At 41.4% G+C, this 22,360-nt stretch overlaps 1 protein-coding gene across 1 annotated transcript; it reads left to right on the top strand.

Annotated features, from left to right (window-relative positions):
- On the top strand, window positions 1–20,929 carry LOC146073472 (olfactory receptor 1500-like). The gene is made up of 5 exons (XM_083180654.1): window positions 1–79; window positions 4,446–4,526; window positions 7,357–7,455; window positions 19,620–19,732; window positions 20,003–20,929. Exons 1-5 carry the CDS (start codon window positions 1–3, stop codon window positions 20,927–20,929), a joined length of 1,299 nt encoding a protein of 432 aa, XP_083036780.1.
- The last annotated feature ends 1,431 nt before the right edge of the window (window positions 20,930–22,360 follow it).

Raw genomic sequence — 22,360 nt, 5'->3', positions numbered from 1 at the left:
ATGAGCATCAACAACGGCGTTAGTATTAGTAGTAGTACCATATTTGTCACCATGAATGATGGCAGCAACTGGTGCCAGAGTATTTGGTCCAATCTGTTCTCCATTTTTAAATTACATTTACTTTGGAGGACAGAGCTTGTATAGCGCTGCTTGGAGGCCAAACAATCACACACCCACCTTTTGACACTATATACTATGGGTGCAGTACACACAAACAATGACTAAAGAAGAGAAAAATTGATTTCGATTTTTTTACTTTAATTTTTTTTAATGCGCAGCTTGTATAATGCTGCTTGGATGCAGAACAATCACAAACAGAACTTGTGGTGTATTGGGGTGCAGTATACAGCAAAAAAATAAAGAACAGCAAAATGTATATTTTATTATATATATATCTTTTTTATGGACAGGCCCTGGATAACACTGCGTGGACCGTGGAGGCAGAACAATCACACATAGAACTTCTGCTTCTGACAGTAGTATATAGTGTATTGGATTGCTGTGCAGCACACTACAGTGACCACACATCACAATGAAAAAAAAAATAACAAAAGCTGACTGACAGCCTGCCTGTGTACTACTGTACCCCACTACACTGACAGCCTGCCTAACACACGACCAGTACAATTACAATATAATTAAGTATATTTAATTTTATAAATATATAATATTAATCTATATAACCCAGCACACAAACCCCTCTGCAGTCTGCGCAGCACAAACCCCTCTGCACTGCACAACACCCCTCTACACTGCACAAACCCTGCTAGTCTGAACTGCACAACACCCCTCTGCACTTTACAACATGCCTCTGAATCTGCACAGCACAAACCCTTCTGCAGTCTGCACTGCACAACACCCCTCTGTCTGCACTGAACAGCACCCCTCTGCACTGACTGTGCTCCTCTGCTGCACAACACCCCTCTAGCCTACACAATGCCCAGACCCCACTATGCAGAGCTGTGGGCAGCAGGAAGCGTGACTGTGAACTGGCACCGAATTCTCAGGACGATGAGCTTTTATAGACTCGGAATCTCGCGAGAATCCAACGCCAGATTCCCACATTCAGCCACACTCGAGTTTCCAAACAAAACCGGAAACTTGCAAGCCTGGCTCGCGGGACGTCAGGCCGGCTATGTTCGGAGCGGTTTGGATTCCACAGAATCTGAACCGCTAATCTCTAGTTACAAGTATTTGAAATTCTTACTGGTATTGACTGTAATTCTTTAAACTGCTTGTGGAAGACAACTTGAAACCATATGCAGTTGATGTCTTGGGGACTGGCCTTAAAATCTTCAGAATTTCTCATAAAGAGTCATAACCACAGGAATGCCAATGGACTCCTAGGTGGAGCCTCACTAATGCTTTATTACAGTGTCATCACTAGCCTCTACAACTATTTTATGCAGACAAGTATTCTGTGTGCCTTGGCTGCCATTACTTGGCAGTGAGTACTACAGCTCAGTTTGTTGTCTATTTGTACCACTAGGTCCTTCTCCAAAAATTATTCACCTAACTCTTCCCAATTTGGAATATTGGAGCTTATGTGGTCCCTACTGGCGGTATACATAGGAACGGATCCTTCACACTTTATTCGAAGTGTTTTAAGTTGTTTTATATGTTATTAAATGGTATACTTCGAATGTTCATTGGTGTAGTAGCGCTACTTTATTCTCTTTTTTCTTTATCTTTCTATTGAGGGATCACTCACCCCTCTTAAGTAGCTGCTTTGCAACACACCCCTAGCCAGCACCCGTTTTTTTGTTCCTTTGCAACTTGTCTTGTGTTGTCTGTAGACTGTCTTCCCCTGATGAAACCAACCTGGTCCAGATGGATACTATGAGAAATTAATAGAGACAATTTATTTGCTATATGCTTGGATAAAATTTTAAATCTGTGTTAAGTAATGCTATTGGTCTATAATTCCAAAAAAGGGAAGGGTCTTTGTGCATGTTGCATTACTTGATCCACAATCTGATAAATGTTGATATAATGGAGTGAGACATTATAGCAGATCAGAAGCAAATGCTTTGTAGAAAGAATTAGTGTAGCCAAAAAGACCATGGGCCTTCATCAGTGTCAAAAGTTTAATATCTGTCAATATTTCCTTCTCTGGTCAATGTAAATTAAGGGAATCTAATGCCGTAGAAGACAAACTCGGAAAGTGGAGGTGCAATAAAAAGGAAGTTATGACATAGGGAGTGGGTTGTGGGGTGTCAGGGTCAGAATTTAGATTGTGTAGTGTTTTGTATTAGTCACCAAATGCCTCTGATATGTTGTATGAGTTCAGGAGTTTCCTCCTGTCTGGTGTTTGGACGAGTTTGATTCTAATTATAACCTGCTGCAATCTCAATTTATGGGCCAAAAAGGCTCCGAATCTAGGATTTCTGCTGTAGTCTAGCATATGCATGCATGCTTCAATTGGTTCAAGGATAGGGTTTGGAGCTGATTACAGATTGAGACTAATTCCTTTTTCAAGAGACAAGTTGCCTCGGGTCCATTTATGCACTCATCTTGGAGCAAACAGTTTTCCAAAGCATTCTGATGTTGTAAATGTTGTTTTTTGTGTCTCGCTCCAACTTGAATAATTTGACCTCGCAGTACTCCCTTCAAAGCACACCAGTGAGTGCGTATAGATGATTAAGAGGTTAGTTTGTGGCTAGAGTATATAGGACACCAAAGCCTCAGAAATTGCAGAACGTGCTTCAGGGGGACTTTAAAATATACTCTGGGAGTCTCTACGGGCAAGGTGGAATCTTGGACTTATGTTAGTTTCAAGACCAACTAACATAAATCTTGGAATTATGTTAGTTTCAAGACAGGTGGATTTTATGTTCCCAATATCATAAAGATCAAACTCTATCAACAAATGGCCCAAGGGAGTTATAGGACGTTGATCATTAGATATGGTATTAAACCATGTGGATTTGTCCAGCATTTCATCAGGAACTACATTAAAGTCTCCCATAATTATTTTGTGTCCTTTCTGAACTTTTTGAATAGTTTCAAATAATTTGTGTAAAAATCTGATTGGAATTTGGACCATATAGAGCAGGGCTGGGCAATTGCGGCCCCCCAAATGTTGATGAACTACACATCCCAGCATGCCTTGCATCAGTTTCAGCATGGCCACATAGCAAAACTAATGCAAATTATCCTGGGATGTGTAGTTCATCAACATCTGGAGGGCCGCAATTGCCCATCCCTGATATAGAGAGACAATTGTGATTATTTTATCATCCAATTTACCAATCAAAATCAAATAGCATCCATCCTTATCAGATGGTTGAGATATCAATTTAAACTGTACAGTATTATAAAAATAGGATAGCTACACCTTGTCATTTAAAAAGACCATTAGAAAAGTAGCCTGTGGGATAGCGAGTATTATGAAAAGCAGGCGTGGCTATTGCAATAAAATGTGTCTCTTGCAAACCAATCACTGAAGATGTTCCCAGATGAAAGGTTACTAGAGATTGAATTATCTTGTATGAACAAGCAACTTAATCTTAACTGCTTTCTCTGACCCCTGTTACAGTGCTTTTCTTAACATTGCCCTTTAGTGCTTGATACATTGTACTACATCTGCCGAGTGTTGCCTTCACTTCCATGCCTTATCCTTATCTTGAAGAGAAGGAGGGAGGAGAGAGGAGGGAGGAGGGGGGAGGGAGGAGGAGGGAGGGGGGAGGGAGGAGGAGGGAGGAGGAGGAGGGAGGAGGAGGGAGGAGGAGGAGGATTAAACTGAGTGGATTAAGGGTCCTAAGGCAAACGATCCAGTAGGCCTCCCGCCTACATAACCAAATGTATTAATCTCCCCCCCCTTGGTGTACTTTTTACATGTTCTGTCCCTATCATTTATATTCCTATCACCCCCCCCCCCCCCCCCCGCTGATAACCTGCCATATGTCTATACAGTATAAGCTATTATTTCTACTCATTTTTATTATATTGCGTTTGTGTTCCATAAATCTATTATGGAGACTCCTAATTGTGTGGCTTACATATTGCAGGCCGCATCCGCATGTAAAGGAGATATATAATGTATTTGGTTTTACAGTTATATTTTACAATTAATTGTCTTCCTCTCTACAGTTATGCAGGAGGGCAAATTTCACTCCCCCCCCCCCCCCCCCCCCACACACATGTATGGAACCCATTAGGTTTTTCTGTTAGCTAGGTGTAGTTATTTATGGCTCCCTCCCTATCCCTGAAAAAGCTTGGTGCTATTTTTGTCTTTTAGATTCTGAGATTTCTGGAATACCACTGTGTTTCATAGGTCTACTTCTTTATTCAAGATGCCATCTAATCTCAGGAGATACATGTTCCTCTTTACTATTCTTTTTATTTCTAGCGCCCTGGTGTATTGTGTAACAAATACCGCCCTTTTTTCTCTATCTTTCAACTTTGCTTTTTCTTTTTCCTGTCCTTTTTTCCTCTCTTATTAGTTCTTCCCTCTCCATTTCGTTCACTAGCATCGATGAGTCATCCAAGATTTTCTTTGGATATCCCTGTTCTTGGAAGGCTTGGTATAGCACTTCACTTTGTTTCTTTTAGGCTGCATTTGAAGAACAATTTATTTTAATTTGCATAAACTGACTTTTCGGTATGTTGTTCTTCCACTTACTGTAATGATTACTTTGATAGTTAAGATAGCGCTTCGGATCCACACTTTTCACATATGTTTGAATTTGTCCCTCCTCAACTGTGAGAGCCATATCCAGGAAATTAATACCACCTTTGTGAGAATTACTTGTTAATTTTAAACCATATGAATTATCATGTAAACTATTAGTGAATTTAATAACTGAATCGTGATCCCCATCCCAAACAAAAATTAAATCGTTGATGTATCGGCCATAGAGGACCAGGTTTGCCCCGAGATCATGCCCCCATATGTGCTCCTCCTCAAACTTGCCCATAAAAAGGTTAGCGAAACTTGGGGCAAACCTGGTCCCCATGGCATTGCCCAGTGACTGTAAATAAAATTGTGAATCAAAAATTATGAGTTAATATAAATCTTATAGACTGTAAAATAAAAGTGTTCAGGCCGCCCGATATCTCAGGGTCATTAGACAAATATTTTTCAACTGCTGTTATTCCTAGTTCATGATCGATGTTGGAATATAAGGCCTCTACATCACTAGTAATGAGGTAATAACTGTCTTTCCAAACTAGTTTCTTTATTTTTTTGTAAAAAATGTGTTGTGTCTTTGATATAAGACTGTAAATTGCAAATAACTGTCCAAAAAAAGGATAGATTGTTTGTCATTGACCCTATCCCTGAGATTATCAGGCAACCTGGTGGATTAGTGAGTGTTTTATGTATATTTGGTAAAAAATAATAAGTGGGTGTGACCGGATAGTGAACAAAAAAGAAAATTGTGTGTTTTCTTGGATATTGCTCCCACAGAGAGTCCCTCGTCCAATAAATGGCTCAGCTCTCTTAGAAATTGGTGGGTTGGTTCACCCGCTAGTTTCCTATAATAATTTACATCAGTCAGCTGCCTGAATGCTTCTTTTACATAATCTGTTGTCTCCATGAGTACCATGTCTGCCTGTTTAATGGTCAGACTAGTATCCCTGCATATTGATTTTAACGCAATTCTTTCTTGTTTAGATACTCTGGGTGAGATTTAATAGGATGAAAGATTCAGAAAGTGAGAGATTTGGTAAGAAATCTCCAGTTTTTTTAAAGCGGCAATCATTTACACTGCTAAACCAGTTTGATTTTGCAGTGTGAATGATTGCCGCATTAAAAAAACTGGAGATTTCTCACCAAATCTCTCACTTTCTGAATCTCTCATCCTATTAAATCTCACCTATTGTCTCTTTGGGGGATTTTCTCTGTTTTATTGCATAACTCTCTAAATTGTTCCATCTTTACCTTATAGAAATTTTCTATAAAGGGACCTCTAAACTGTAAAGGGTAAACTTCAGATTTCTTCTTAAATATTTTCTTTGTGGTTGATTCCTCTTTTACATCATATATAGGGATTTTATCAACTTTTTTACCATTATCAGTAGATAGGGATTCTAGTATTTCCAAAATTATATTATCATCATCTATATGGAGTACTTCTTTCTTTTATCCTATACTTTTTTGGTGGTTTTTGATGGCGAGATATATTTTCTGTCTCAGACTCCTAACAAATTTATTTAGATCTATAAAGAGTTCAAAAAGATTTGGTTTATTTGCTGGGGCAAAATTTATCCCTTTTTCTAACAGACTAACCTCTTCCTCAGTCAATACTTTTTTGGATAGGTTAAATACACCCTTTCCCTTTATCTTCTTTTTGAATTGTTTCCTAGATAACTTCCACCCTCCTTGTTTTCCCCTGAATCGCGGTCGCTTGTTTTTTTTAGTGATCCATTCAGTAACTCTCCCGGATCCTGCTGGTACCTTTGTCTGGGGGTTCCCTAAAAAATCATTCTCTTTGGGTGGAGGTGGGGTGTTATCTCTCTTTCCTCTATCTCTTATGTTTCTTAATCCATCTTGGTTTGTTTTATTTATTTATTTACAGATTCTTATATAGCGCAGCAGATTCCATTGCGCTTTACAATGGTAGACAACGATAAAACATACTGGGTAACGACAGACAGACTTGGAGGTTAGAGGGCCCTGCTGCAAGCTTACAATCTATAGGGATATAGGAGGGAAACACAAGGACAGGCACCAGTAACAGCATAGCAGTCCCACCATGTTACAAGTCCAGAAGGGAAGCTATATTATACATAAGTGCCTCAGAGGGTTATGCGTGTAGAACTTAAATATGATAGGCTTGCCTGAAGAGGTGAGTTTTCAGGGAACACTTGAAAGTTTGGAGGCTAGCGGAGAGTCTTTTTGTGCATGGAAGGGCATTCCATAGGATGGGAGCAGCCCGATGAAAGTCCTGTAATAGTGAATGGGAGCTAGTGATCCGTGCAGAAGAGAGACGCAGATCTTGTGCAGAGCGGAGTGGTCGAGATGGGAGATATTTTGTGATAAGTAGAGAGATATAAGCTGGTGCAGTATGGTTAATAGCTTTATATGCTAGTAGAAGTGTTTTATATTGAATACGGTAAGATACAGGCAACCAATGGAGGGACTGGCAGAGCGGATCAGCAGATGATGAGCGTCTTGCAAGGATTATCAGCCTAGCAGCAGCATTTAAAATGGATGGCTTTAGCCAGAGCCAGAGCCTTGTGATTGCCATCTTTGATAAACATACATAAAAACGTTATAAATATTTAGAATACTCTCTGGATCTCATTTCCTTATCGCCTGCTATGTTCATGCTGATTGCTATTTATGTTTTTAAATTTTTTTATGTTAATGTGTTTTGCAATAAAATTGTTTTTGTCTGTATTGTTGTTCAGATCTCCTTGGCAACGGAGCCGCTGGGACCTCCGATCTCAGCGATGACGGATGCGGAAGACGCTGGCTGCTGCTCCCGCGCCTGAAGAGATGGTTTGTGAGTATAAATTTCCTGTATATTTGTACACTCTTTTGATCTGATGAAGAGGCAATAAATAGCCTCGAAATGTTATCACACGCTACCTGTGTCACGTGTCAATTTATTGGGAGTGCTGCCGATTACAGTCGACTATATTGGGGTCCTTTTTGGGGTCTATGGATCTGCACCCTTTAAAGTTCTTTTTCATTGGCAGATAGTGCTGCTCCCAATGTTGTGTGTGTATATATATATATATATATATATATATATATATATATATATATATATATATTGGAAAAGATGGTATAAACCTAATAATGCGCTCCAGAATAAGTGGAACCTTGCTGTTAAAGAGGGAACCAGGAAAAATGAAAAGATGGGATAGAGGTGCGCTACAAACAATTGCCAAATCAATATAATAAAAATGTATATTTATTCCTTATTAAAATGAATAAGATTTCATAAACATTTCTGTTTTCTCATGATGATTCATAAGTTTTTGACAATTTGCAACCCAACACGTTTCATCCCTAGGACTTAATCAGGGGCAATAGATGTATCTAGTAATGATATATCCGTTGTTTAAAGGGGTAGGGTGATCTTGTAGTTATTGTGATTTTTGCAACAAGTGCACTGCTACTCTTTCTGCTGCACATATAATATCTTTCTGCTGGTGCATCTACTGCCATATATATAATATCTCTCTGCTGGTGCATCTACTGCCGTATATATAATACCTCTCTACTGGTGCATCTACTGCCGTATATATTTGCACTCTAGTGGTGCTGTCCTGTGGTGTAATATATTGCATAACTCCACAAAAATAATGGAGATCCAAAATATGGAGAATCAAATAGGGAAATATGAAAGTCCGCTTCCTCTTATTTCTGAATCTGCTGCAAATGCACGTAGCAATGATGACATAGACAATGATATGTCATAAATGTCGTCTGCAGAGGCCGATGTCCAGTGTCAAAGTACGGGCATGTAAAATCCAAAAAGCCAAAGTTCAGTAAAAGAAGGACCCAAAAAAATAAATTCAAATCATTGGAGGAGAAACGTAAAATTGCGAATGTGCCATTTACGACAGGGATTGGCAAGGAACGATTAAGGCCCAGGCCTGTATTCATGACTGGTGGTTCAACTACACATGACCATGCAAGCCCTCCTACTCCCCCCTTTAGAAATTTGAAGAGATTTCAGCTGTCATCAAAAACACAGCAAACATCTCTGCCTACTAAAGAAGACATGTTATCACAAACCCCCAAGAAGAGTCCAAGGGTGTTGGTGGTTGCGATGCCTGACCTTCCCATCTCTGTATGGGAAGAGGTGGCTCTTTCCACCATTTTCAGCACTCCCTCTGCATATGCTGGAGGGATCACCCACAGTGCAGTTCCTGATTTTGATAATGAAGGTGTCAAAGTTGTAGTCCGAGAGGAGGATATTGATGTAGCTGGGGCTGAGGAGGAAGTTGACGAGGAGGATGCTGACGTGGTTTGCTTAAATGAGGCACCAGGTGGGAAACAGTTGTTGTCCATGGGATAAAAAAGCCTACTGTCATGCCTGCACAGAGGACTAATAAATCCACCTCTGGAATTTTTTTTATTAGAATTTGGACAACAAATATTTATTGTCATATGTAGCTTATGTAAAGCTCCAATAAACAGGGGTAAGTATCTTACCCACCTAGGAACATCCTCCCATATACGTCACCTGAAGACCCTTCATAAATCAGTGTTTAGTTCAGGAACTGTGGCTAGGACCATCAGCAGTCCAGGAACACCTAAATCCCTTGATCCTCCTGTTGGAGCCAAGCTCCTGAAAAACACACCACCAACTCCCTCCTCATCAATTTCCTCCTCGATCTGTATTGGGGGATTCCTACAGGCCATGTCACCAACATAAATGACTCCTCTTCTATCCAGGATTCCTCCGGAGGATCCTGCAGCTCTACGCCTACTACAGCTGTTGATGCTGGGAGTTGGTCATCATCCCAGAGGGGAAGTCATAAGACTACTACGTCTTTCACTAAGCAATTGACCATCCAACAATCGTTTGCCATGAGGACGAAATATGACAGCAGTTATCCTATGGCAAATACTGCGGCTTTGACAGCTATGTAGGTGTTAGATGTGCATCCGGTGTCCACCATCAGTGGAGTGGGATTTAGATGGTTTACGAAGGTGTCCCCGGTACCAAATCCCATTTAGATTCCACTTCACTAGGCAGGCGATACCCGCGATGTACAGAGAGGTCAGACAAAGTGTCCTCAGTGCCCTGAAAAATGCGGCTCTACCCACTGTCCACTTAGCTACAGACATGTGGACAAGTGGATCAGGGCAAACTAATGACTATATGACTGTGACGGGTTTTGCTGCAAATTCAATGCAAATAAGTTGCAATATTGAAAGAAAGAAAAAAGATATTTATTTATTAGCAGTTTCTTGTCATGCAGCATATTCAGTTGCTCTTTACAATTGGAAACAACAGTGATAGTACAAACTGGGTAGTAACAGACCGATATAGAGGTAGATGGGCCCTGCTCGCAAGCTTACAATCTATAGGTGAAATATGGTACTCCTTTTTTATTAAAGGATAGGCCTCTTCACTGCTTATTTCTTTGTACCAGAACATGCTAGACAGGACCCTGAGTCTTCACAGCAGGGAGGTGGGAACTCCAACCAAATGTGCTACTGCACATCTGCAGGCATATTTATTGTGGCAGACTTAGAAGCCAAACTACCATTTGTGCAGCAGGTGTAATGAAAGATGGCCCTTGATGATTAAGGAGCCTACTGCTGCCCCTGTGTTTTCCTGTAAAACTTTGCCTTTCCCTGTCACCCACTGCCATGTTACATATTGCAAACTTGGATTGAGGTGGTGGAGGGAGGCCCAAGATAAGAGTGTCACTCCGGGACTTAGTAGTAGTATGTTTATTTATAAGGTGCCACAAAGCGCCGTACATAGCAAACTAAAAAACAAATTACAAGGTAACGTACAGGGTGTGTTGATAAAATACAGCATAAATAGGGTATAGCTGGTAGAACTAAAATCAGCATCAGTTCTGAAGTAGGTGTCGAAAATGTCGAGGAGACTGAAGATGAAGTAGAGGAAGGGAAGAACAGGGCAGGAGCACTGGTGAGGTAAAGAGGTAGTGTGAGTACGTGAGGAAGAAAGGCCCTACTCATAAGAGTTAACAGACTAAAATGAGGTGGGTAGATGAACGAAAAACAATAGGATAAGTAGGAACGGATGGAGGGGTAGGTAGGCAGGATAGGAGGAGCAAAAGAGGTTAGGAGGAGGAGGGATAAGCCAGTAGAAAGAAGTGGGTTTTGAGGGAGTGCTTGAAGGAGGTAAGGGAATCAGATAGCCTGATGGGTGGCGGGAGGTTGTTCCAGTGCAGGGGGGCAGCGCGAGCGAAGTCTTGGACACGGCAGTGGGAGGAGGTGATTAGGTGAGTGGTCAGTCAGCGGCGGAGTGAGGAGGATGGGAGGGAGTGTGGATAGAGATCAGTGAAGAGAGATAAGGAGCGGTGGAGGAGGAGAGAGCCTTGTAGGTGGAGGTGAGTTTAAAGAGAACCTGGAAAGGAATGGGGAGCCAGTGAAGAGATAGACAGAGGGGGGAGATGGAGGTGGAGCGGCAGGAGAGGAAGATGAGCCAAGCAGCGGCGTTAAGAATGGATTGGAGAGGGGCGAGGCGGGCGAGAGTGTAACCAATGAGTGTAACCAAGATGCTTTAATGTCTATGGCATTTCAGGCTCATGCCCGTCTTCAGGACACACAGGTATAAATGACAGTGCTCAAAATATTTATTTGCACCTGAGTTCCCCATCCAAAAGTTCCATATCTGGTCAGAGTGTTATATTTCTGCACACATGTGCAGTGCTACGTTATTGAAGTGAGACAGCCAAACACCAGTTATTACCAAGTAGTTGATACCATTGCTGTTAACACACGCATTACCTCTTAGTTCCTGCATTAACCTTGTTACTTTGGGTTTACCAATAAACCCTGGTATAGGAGTCCTTTTTCTGGTCCATGTGCACCCATGTGATTTCACACAGGTGCAGGATGTTCACTTACTGTGCATGCTCATGTGCCGGGTGTGAGCAACCATGGTGAACAGAGTGTTCGCTGCAAGTTCACAACCACTAGTGTGGATGGGGAGTGTGGGGAGGGGGGCGGGTATGGGTGCCCATGAGAACGGAAAATGCTGCGTGTAATTACCCAGTGACATATGTGCAGGGGCGGGAAGCTGACATCACTAGATATCAGTTGACCGCCATGTTCCCCTTGAGAACACTTGTAAAGCTTTTGCACGTACTTCCACATCATTCAATGGATGGCAACCATAAACTGATGGTGGTTTGCCCCCATATGGTGCGAATGGATATTCATGTAAAACATCCATTCACAGCTGAGCAGGTGAATTCAGGCTGCGGAGGGGGACGGCAGCATGTGCGAGTGACAGGTGGGCTTAAAATGACATGCAGCTCTGCGAACTTCGCAGCGCTGTGTGTCAACCAGAATAACCTCTTTTATGTGGTCCAGCAGTCACTTTAACATCCACTCTCCAGCTACTGTGTGTGACCAACATCCCAATACCTTTGGAGTGGCTCAGCATCTAAAGATGTACTGACAATAGGTGTATGAGGACGCATCTGTAAGTGCCTGTCTTTCCTAATGATCCTCCACTGGGATGGAAAATCTAAATGTCTCTCATCCAAACTCATTTACTGCTCCCAGTCATGGTTCAAAGACCATTTTGGTATGCACACAGTCTATAGTACAGGTGCCGGGTGACTCACCGCCAGTCGGGATTCCGGTGGTCGTTTTTCCAACATCGGAATCAAGGCCTACATGGGCTATTTTCCCTTGAGGAAGTCATCAACCCCATAGATGGAGAATAGAATAAGTGGCGAGTGCACCATGCCACTTCGACCACAGCGCGGCAAGTGCAGTGACCCTGCAAGGGGCTTAAAAATGCTCACCCCCTGTCGGGCTCCTAACAATCGGGATTCCGATGTTGAAGAAACGACCATCAGAATCGAGACTGTCGGAGGGTCATACCCAGTGTAAGACTGGAGCATGAAGGGACCACCAGGGAAATGCACTCACGGGGCCCACAAGAGGCATGGTCTTTTTGAAGGGATGTGGCCACTTGACCATAGAGGAGTGGCTAATCATCATAGGTACCCCCTCGCATAGTATATAAAGAAATGTGCCTTTCAAACAAGACCAGTTTCACTCATGCAACCTTGTTAAAATAACTACAGAGATGAAATGTATATCCGGCCACTGCGGGTAGGAGGCTAATTCATTGAATACCTCCCTGTGCCAGGCAGAATCACTAGGCCGGGAGAATAAATTTCATTCTTCTGGCCTAGTGCTCCTGCCCGGCACAGGGAGGTACATTGACAGATTGCAGCCGATAAGCAGCCTCTCTCCGACTGCACTAGTTTACTATAGCAGGGTATACACCCAAAATGACACCACCACAATACAGATGTCTAACGCTCAGTCACAGGTGCATGTACCACTACCAATAATGGCACAATTAAAACTTACTTGAAGAGATAAACCTACAGTATATTACTATTATTTTTACTACATAGCATCAAGCATTTTACAAATGTTCAACAATTCTTGCAACAAGCTCTATATGTAATTAAACAGGTCACCCTAAATACAATTTTAAAAGCCCAAATTGGTAAAACCACTAAAAGCCTTCTTAAAGCACATGAAGCTTTTAGACTGAAAGCATTAACAAAATAGTGCTCGTCTTGTCTTTGCAAGGAACCACAAAGTTCCCACAACATTTTACATGGAAGATAAAAATAACAGGAATGAACTACCAATGGTACAGCAAGTTTAAGTTCACATATCCCTGGAAATATACAGTGTAACCAAACTGGCCTACTAAGTAGGACGCGGATAAAATGAGGGTTGGGGAACTCACTTTATCATGACAAGCAAGCATAGACGTGCGCAGCACATTTTATTAGGGGGTGCACTGTCAAATGGGTGTGTGCAGCTCCACCTATTGGGCGTGTCTAACACTGCCAATCAGGCGTGTCTTCCGTCAACTATTGGCACTCGCTACTATATAAAAAGTCTCTTAGCCGCACCATAATCTTCTGCCTATTTCAGTTTTACCCCTAACACTCAATGTGCGCACACCTATGCAAGCAAGTGACATTGACCCACAATAGCGCAGAGGCGGCCTGTCCTTTGGTACCTTCAGGTGCTCCTGGAAGCGGATGGGAAGTATTGCGGTGGTGGATGCTGCTGCCATCTCTCTCTCTCCCTTCTACCCGGTCTGTGGCCTCTCTCGTTCAGGTGACGCTGTACAGATGGATCACTCTCGAGGCTGTACCGCCTGTCTGTGGCTGTGTGTCTTCCTGCTGCTGAGGGCAGGTTGTCTCAGGCAGGAGTCACAATGGTGGAAACTGGGAAGCTGCCTCTGCAATCCACTCTGTGCCCCGCCCCCTCTGCACGCACGGATACCACTCGTCCTCCGTCCTTCCTATTGTACCAGCAATGCCCGGCGGAAGGATACCACTATAGATGTGTGCGATACTATATTTGGCCCACGGTCCATGGCTTATCATTAGGCCAGCAGCAGCTTGTCAATCAGCTGCCGGCCGCCTCCACTGCCGGGTCAGTCATCTGGTACTAGCGGAATGCCACTGACTACCCATTGGTGTTCGGTGTTCACACCACACTTATGAAATGTCAGGTGGCAGGCCCAACACCCCTTAAAAAAGCCTGGTTATACCATATTGTATAGAATGCCCAATGACATATTATGATATCCCAGAGGTATGTACAGTATTTGACCACCATTTATTATTCTCCAAATAATCTCCACGTTACACAGACCATATCTAGATATAACAATACATACTGTAAAGTATGTTCTCATTCTACATGTACACATACAGTACCACTGACCCTAGACTAGACTTGAATATACACCCTCCAGGAACATTTCAATCTAACTTGACCATTTGCAAAATACAGTACTGTATAACAACTTAGATCAGATTTGGGTAAAGGTGACAGTACCACAAGTTCCAGCATGCCCAGGCATTAAGAGGAGTTTTCTGGCACCTTTAGTCCACCTATAAAATAATATTAATATACAGACCAGCCACCAAATGTTGGAATAATTTATTATACAGCACCTTCACCTGGGGAGAAGGGAGCAACCCTAGTGTCAATATCTTATATGTTCACATTGTGGGCAGTTGCCTTTAAGCTCGTGTGCTAGCTCCACCCCCTAAGGGTTTGTGGAAGCACCTCTTGTTCAATCTTCACCTTGAGGGTGTCAGTCTCTAAGTTATTTTGAGTTGGCCTCCACCCACCAGGATCTTCAGTTTTCAGGAACTTTTGTCAGCTCTTTTGTCTTGCACTAGCTAATAATAGCCAGAACAAGTAGTCAGGCGATGATGTGGCTTGCTGCTACTGGCTTGCTGATATATGCTTGCCACTGCCATTTTGAATTTAAAAAATGATGCCAATGCACTTTCTGCTGCCATGCCACCATAGTCCCACCACCACATCATGCTGGGTCCTGCAGCAGCGGATAGTGCTTGGCTCCATCCGCATCCTTTACTGCTGCCACACCGATGGTGTGCTTGGATGCTGGGACTAGAGATTGGTCAGTCTACAAAATTGGTTGTCTATTCGTTGGTTGGATTTCCAGGTTTTTAAGCAGGTGACCAGAATTGGGTGTACAGGACACGTGGAAGTTTGCACAAACTTGACCAATGTCAGACAAGCTGGACGGTGGGGAGTTGTGCACTGACTAGTGTGGAGACAAGTGGACCTTTAAGGGGGTATGATCATTAGGTTGACAAGGGGGAAGGTGGAAAAGCATTAGGTCAACCACTGAATGTTAACCTGCATTACGGTCCACATGATTGAAGAGGTTGACATGCAGGAAGGTCCACATAACCGAAGATCAGCAGGGACATTAGGTGGACATTGGGAGGGTCGACAGTCAATATGTTGACATGGGGTTTTTCACTTTTTTGAGTCGACTTGTGCCGACAGGTGGTATTTAATGCCTTGCCATCCACTAGGGTGTGGTGGGAGAATATAATAGTGTGCTGAGCATAGCACAGAGAGCCATGTGAGGGGATGCAGTGCACGTTTTTAGTCTCCATGTTGACATGTTGACCATCTTTCTTTTAATGCCATTCTAGCTCATGCCATATATTTAACCATAATGGTTAAATATATGGCTTGAGCTAGAATGGCATTAAAAGAAAGATGGTAGAAATCTGACATTTAATAAATATGGCTATAAAAAAAGAGAGGCTTGACTCCTGAGGCTTATGCTGATTGGGCAATGGACGCTATTCAAAACGAGGCTTGGAATGCATAAAGAATTCCTGTATGAAAGGCATGAAATGCTGGCTAAAAATGGCCACCGGCTGGAGTATAAGCATATGAGGAAATTATCCTGATCTGAAACCGAGGTGTGGAAGCATATTAAAGATGGCCGCGAAACACTATACATATGTGTAGCCCACCCGGAAGTGTGGCAAGGACGAGCCGCGGGAAAGTTGCGGCTATAAAACCCGCTAGTACACCAGTATACAGTTCAACTGAGGAAGCCGCTGATGTGTTCTACATAGGCGGAGAAACGTGTTTTGAACTGTGTTTGTGCCCAGAATACTGCTGCTACAAAACCGTTGCTAAAATACCCAAGTGTGACTTGCTGGACTCTAATTGGTGCAGGAGTACCTCCCACATTTCCATTGCCTGGAGCGCAACTCTGGTAAAGGCAGGGAAACTGCAAACCTGGCGAATATTATTCCTTGATTACAAAATAATGCCAAGGAGTATCCACCAAGAGTGGGACTGGTAACTATAAGGTGTCTTACACCTCAATAAATTTGCACATCTATGCCCAAAGGAATAAAGAGCCATTTCTAGCCTCATAGCCATAGCCATTGAAACCAGTGACTTTTAATTGTTATATGTTGTGAGTCTTGTCTGTCTGTGTGTTAATACAAAGTGCACTTTGAGAATATGTATTTTTTGTTTATTATTATGTTTTAATAAATTTTTATATATTCATATAGCCCAATTGGTACTTGTATGATTGAGCACAGCTGCACCTCTTAGCAGATACTGTGGCTATTAGCCACATAGACTGCAACATTCTCCTAAAAATATAGACAAGAGTTATCTATGTTTTTTGGTGTCAATTTGTAGATTTGAGAGCAAAGACCTCAAATTAGTGTACCGACTCCCGTCTCATGGCTCACCTTGCTCGTCATGCTTCAGGCCATATGGATGAGTCCATGTGGATGGTAAAGAATGAAAAAGCTCAAAATAAGAAAACAATGCAAAAAAACCCATCATGTCAACACTTGTAATATGCCGACCATTGACACATTAACCCTTTGGCCATGTCAATATTTTGTACATGTTGAATCTATGGTGTTGACCTAGACAATGATTACCTTTTGACCGGATACTCATAACAGGTTGTTTTACTAAAAAGGGATGTGGCACAAAATAGTGTGCTATTCCTGTGTGAGAGTTTTTGATATACTGTATATACAAAAAATGTAATATATATACTGTATATATTGTGGTGAAACAGGGATAGTTTCACCATGGCGTGCATGGTTTCCCTCGTCACAACTGCCCTGTAGACGGTAAAAGAAAAGTGCTTTGTAGCCAGGTAAGAGATCCTGGTTCGGTGTAAAGCCAGGAATGGGTCTCTGAGGTGTGCTTGAGGGAGAGAAGGGAGGGCTCCCAAGCACACGGGTTAATTCCAGGTTTTTGGACCGTCACATCCACAGCTGGGAATTGGTCTGATTGCACTAGCAGGAATTTAAACCTGTTCAGGGCAATGAGGCCCGGTAGAGGCCAAGCTATAGGCTAAGTTTTGTAGTGCAGGGACTTATTAGTGCCCAGAGCTCTGGGTGGAAAATTAGTTTCTCTTGTTTTTCATATGAAGTTTGTTTGCTGTAACATTTGTTGGCTGCATGTATGCCATTAAATAATTGAACAATACTGCTTGCTGTGTCCTGAATTGACTGAGTACTGGGTGATATTGATTTAAAATGAGGGTGTCATTGTTTAAATATGTATCTTGGGTACAAAGGGTCAGTCAAGATCACATGGAAACAAAGATATTGAATCTGTGTTGGACCATGTTTGCGTTCTTTGCCGTAGTTGTCATAGTTACGTCTGCCCAAACTTTATACTATTATAGTCATAACTATCAACATTATTATAATTTATTTATTTATTAACAGTTTCTTATATAGCGCACACATATGCTGTAGCACTTTAAAGAGTAAAGTTGAACATTCACATCAGTCCCTGCCGCAGTGGAGATTACAATCTATATTCCCTACCACATGTACACACACACACAGACATTCTAGGGTTCATTTTGTTGGGAGCCAATTAATCTACCAGTATATTTTTGGGTTGTGGGATGAAACCAGAGTAACCCCAGGTCTTTATTCAGCCATAACTACTATGTAACTATGTAAACACAGGGTGAAAATACAAACTCCACACAGTTAGGGCCAAGGTGGGTATCAAACCCACGATAATAATGCTAAGTAATGCTAACCAATACACCGTCCATGATGCCCATCTCATATAGTGATCTCAGCCAATACAGCAGACTACATATTTTTATTTAACTAGAAAAAAATATAATTAATATACTGGCATTAATATTATCTTTTAATTCATACCACTAGATTATAGGGATACACATGAGATTTGAAGAGAATAAACAGGACCTTGGAGTCTCCACATTATGATTATAAAAAGACTAACAGATTATCAGTCATTGTCTCCCAGTGCTATAGGTGAGACGCTCTGTTGTCTCTACAAGGAAAGCAGAAACAGTGACTTCTTTTTGTTCATGATTCTGAAATATTTACAGTACATTGACCTCTAACTATTGCCTAATGGGGGACTTGTCACAGGAAAATGGAAAGACAAATATTTCAGGGCACACTGCATTCCATCATTTTGTTACTGAGGTAAGTAACATCAACCCTGTATGTTCCGATTTCCAAAAGAAACACTGAGAATGCATTTCAAGGGCACCGTGGACAAAATGGACAATGTTATTTTAATAGCCTTTCCAGAATGTAACTTTTTGAACACCTACAGCACAGTAATGCATTTGCATAAATAAATTATTACTGATTGCTAGGTGCACTTGTAGGGAGTACGGAGCACATGATAACCTACTGTAAGTAAAGGAAAGAAATGCACATGAGGGGAACCTTGCTCGTGATAGATTATATTCTAAAGGGGAGGGGTAGACAGAGAGGGGTGACACAGATGGGGTAGACTGTGAGTGTGGAACAGAGAAATAGGATGAGAGTTGGCTGGGTTTAATAAAGAAGTGGGCTCTTGATAGCCCTTTTGAAGTTTTGCAGAGAGTTGGGGAGCCTTATGGGTAGAGGGAGAGAGATCCAGAGGTAGGGAGAAACCAAGCCAAAGTCTTGGAGACAGGAATTGGAAATAGTGTGCGGGAGAGGCAGCATGTATTTGTAGAGCGAAGCATTTGAAAGTGAAGCAAAGCATGTTTTGCAATCTTTGAAAATCTAGTAAGTCTGAGGCTGCTACTAATCTGCAACTGAAACAGGCTAGAAGTGGTTAGCGCTAACATTGGAGACCCAACTGAACTTATGCCACACAGTAGCACAATCTTACACTAAACAGTAGTAGCATGTCTAAATTTTATGCTACACAATTGTATCCCTTATGTACCACAGTAGTAGTGCCCTTTACACATAATGCCCACAGTAGCATTGCCCTTTATACACATCTTTTTTCACTCCAGTAGCCAACTGCCTACGTTTCTCCAACAGCTTCTCAACCTCTTTGTGTTCCTTCAGCCCCCTCTCACCTTGTCTTCAGCATGCACATAAAATGGGCATCTTAGTGGCTCTTCATTAGCAGTGACGGCACCACATATGGCATGCCAGAAAAGGAAGACACTGGGACATGTTTTTCTGTTGGAATTGCTGTGCAGGGCTGTGGTGGATGTGGAACTAGTTCCACCTGCCAATACAGGTGGTGGAACTCAGTTACATCCCTGTACTCCCATTTAACCCCAAGGATAGATGTAAGATCAAAGAAAAAAGGTTTTGGTATTCTTGTTTAAATACTCACTACATCCTTACAGACCAAACTCCTACAAGCATTGCCAGCTCTACCATTGTGGCTCCAGAATCTGGGGGTTCCCTTAAATCTGATTATCAAGAAATTAAGGAGTACAATCAGAGAGGCAAACAGCAGGTGTTGAACTTCTAAGACACCATGTCCAGATGTTCACCTGCCATTCTGGAAAGGCATTATGGGTGTGTGGATGGTGGTAGAACTAAGCTGAACATTTGCCTGGGGTGCCAAAAAACCTTGACCGGCCCTGCCAACCAGACTTGTATTAATTTGCTTAAATTTTTTATTCATCTCCATAGCCAGTGATGATGTAATTTTTGAACTTGAATCAATAAATTTAAATGCTGTATATCCTCATAAAAAAACATCCTCTATTGTTATAATTTCCAGGTGAGGAATAGAACGGATATCACAGAAGTTTTACTGTTAGGAATTCCAAGTCTCCAGCAACATAAGTTTCTAAGCTTCGCTTTCTTTCTTGTGATTTACTGGGTGACCATATTGGGGAACCTTCTGATCATCTCACTGGTGGCTCACAGCAAGACTCTCCATTCTCCTATGTACATCTTTCTTACACAGATTTCTGTGTGTGACATTTTGGTGGCCACAGATATTGTCCCCAACATGCTTTATGTTTTCATCTATGATGGAGGCCTCATTTCTCTTCTGGGCTGTATCACCCAGTATTTCATCTTTTGTTCTTCAGAAGGCTCAGAGTGTCTCCTTCTGACAGTGATGTCCTATGACCGCTATTTGGCCATATGTAACCCACTACGTTATACTGCTATAATGAACCAAATGTTTTGCTTTAAATTAATTCTCATGTGCTGGGTAATAAGTTTTTCAGTGCTACTCATTTTAGCTATATCTATACTGAAGTTATCGTTCTGTGGACCACATGTGATTGACCATTTCTTCTGTGATTATGACCCCTTGTTGGAGCTCTCCTGCTCAGATACTTACGTGTTTGAAATTGAAACTGTGCTGCTTTCCATCCTTTTAATTAATGTGACATTCATAATCATTATTATTTCCTATATCTATATTATTTTTACCATCCTAAAGATGCCTTCCCTTACTGGAAGACATAAGGCCTTCTCCACCTGCAGCTCCCACCTGGCCGTTGTCTCCATATTTTATGGCACCTTGACAAGTAGCTATGTAGTTCCTAAGAAAGTCAATTCACAAAGTTTGAGTAAACTCCTGCCACTACTGTACACGGTGGTCACACCACTGATTAACCCTTTCATATACAGCTTTAGAAATAAGGACATACACAAAGCATTTAATAAATATATCAAAAATATCACTAGATGATTCTTGGCTCATTATTTCAACATTATAAAATGCCTGCAGACTTCTTCTCTGTTTTTTTAGTCATCACAAGTTTGGTGAGAAATTATGATAAATCCCTATTTTTATAAGAATGTGATGCCACAGAACATGAGACTGCTAGAGATCACCCCATGTTATGTGAAGGATGGTGCAGGGCGTGATGCAGGAAAGTGTGTGAGTATAATCGGACATAGTAATATCTCAGTATAGCCCTGTACACACGCTTAGATTTGCTTTAGATTTGATGTTAGATTCGATTTTCTATTAGATCTGGCATTAGATCATCCCATTTGATTTGGCATTAGATCTGTACTTTTGCATTCGATTCGATTTCGATTTCACAATGTAGGCACAATGTACTCATTCTATTTACTGGATAGAATTCGAGATTTCCTTGGATGCACAGTAGATTTTTCTATTCGATTTTAAGAAAACGGGAGTGCGCATCGAATCGAATGCAGATCGAAAGTGTCCTAAAAACCATTTGATGTGGATTCGATTTTGCTCCTATAAGCAAAATCGAATCAAAAACAGGGAAAAATCTAAGCGTATGTACACAGCTTAACAAGGAGCATATTCTATGCTGAAGAAAATTTCATGGTGGACGCAACCAAATTTTGAATATGTCAATTTTGATGAAATATCAAATCCAGAATTGTTGAAATTAGATAATTCATGTTTTATTAATTATCATGAAATAGTGATGAAGGAAAATAATTTGTGTGTTATTTAATACATATTTAATCTATTTTAAAAAAATGCCAATGTATTATAGTAATTTTTTTAAGTAGCAATGTTTGAATTTTATGTGATCCTGCTTATAACACTATTATAATTTGATATCTTATACCAAGAACATTTATATAAATAATAATAATAAAAAGGTACAAAGTTAATGGCAGAAATTCTAATAAGAATTAAGGCACATGTGTATGAATAACGATCAGAGAAATCATACATTGGATACATTGGGGTACATTTAAAACACACATTTGTTAATATTTAAAAAGTAAAAATGATTATCTATCTATCTATCTATCTATCTATCTATCTATCTATATATATATATATATATATATATATATATATATATATATATATATATATATATATATATAAGGATCCACGATATGCCGGCACTCTCCAAATAAGGCAAAAGCAAGGTGCCTTCCCGATAACTGCATACAACAATTCCAGGGGGTGGGCGGCACTCAAATAAATCACTCAGCCAATGGGTAAAACAATGCTGTATATTGCGCACCAAGCGCTTTCGGGAGTCACCCCGTCCTCAGGGTACAGGTGACACAGGAGAGAAGCCTTCTCTCCTGTGTCATCTGTACCCTGAGGACGGGGTGACTCCCGAAAGCGCTTGGTGCGCAATACACAGCATTGTTTTACCCATTGGCTGAGTGA

The sequence above is a fragment of the Crinia signifera genome, chromosome 4 (genome assembly GCF_055691185.1).
Source record: "Crinia signifera chromosome 4, ASM5569118v1, whole genome shotgun sequence".
Classification (NCBI taxonomy): Eukaryota; Metazoa; Chordata; class Amphibia; order Anura; family Myobatrachidae; genus Crinia; species Crinia signifera.
Note: the sequence above shows the minus strand (reverse complement) of the source record. Positions and strands in the feature narration are given on the sequence as shown.

Coding starts and splice junctions, on each gene's coding strand:
- LOC146073472 (XM_083180654.1), top strand. CDS start 1: ATGAGCATCAACAACGGCGTTAGTATTAGTAGTAGTACCATATTTGTC. Junction 80..4,445: donor TGGCAGCAACTGGTGCCAGA/GTATTTGGTCCA, acceptor CTCTCTTATTAG/TTCTTCCCTCTCCATTTCGT. Junction 7,456..19,619: donor CCTGAAGAGATGGTTTGTGA/GTATAAATTTCC, acceptor ACATCCTTACAG/ACCAAACTCCTACAAGCATT.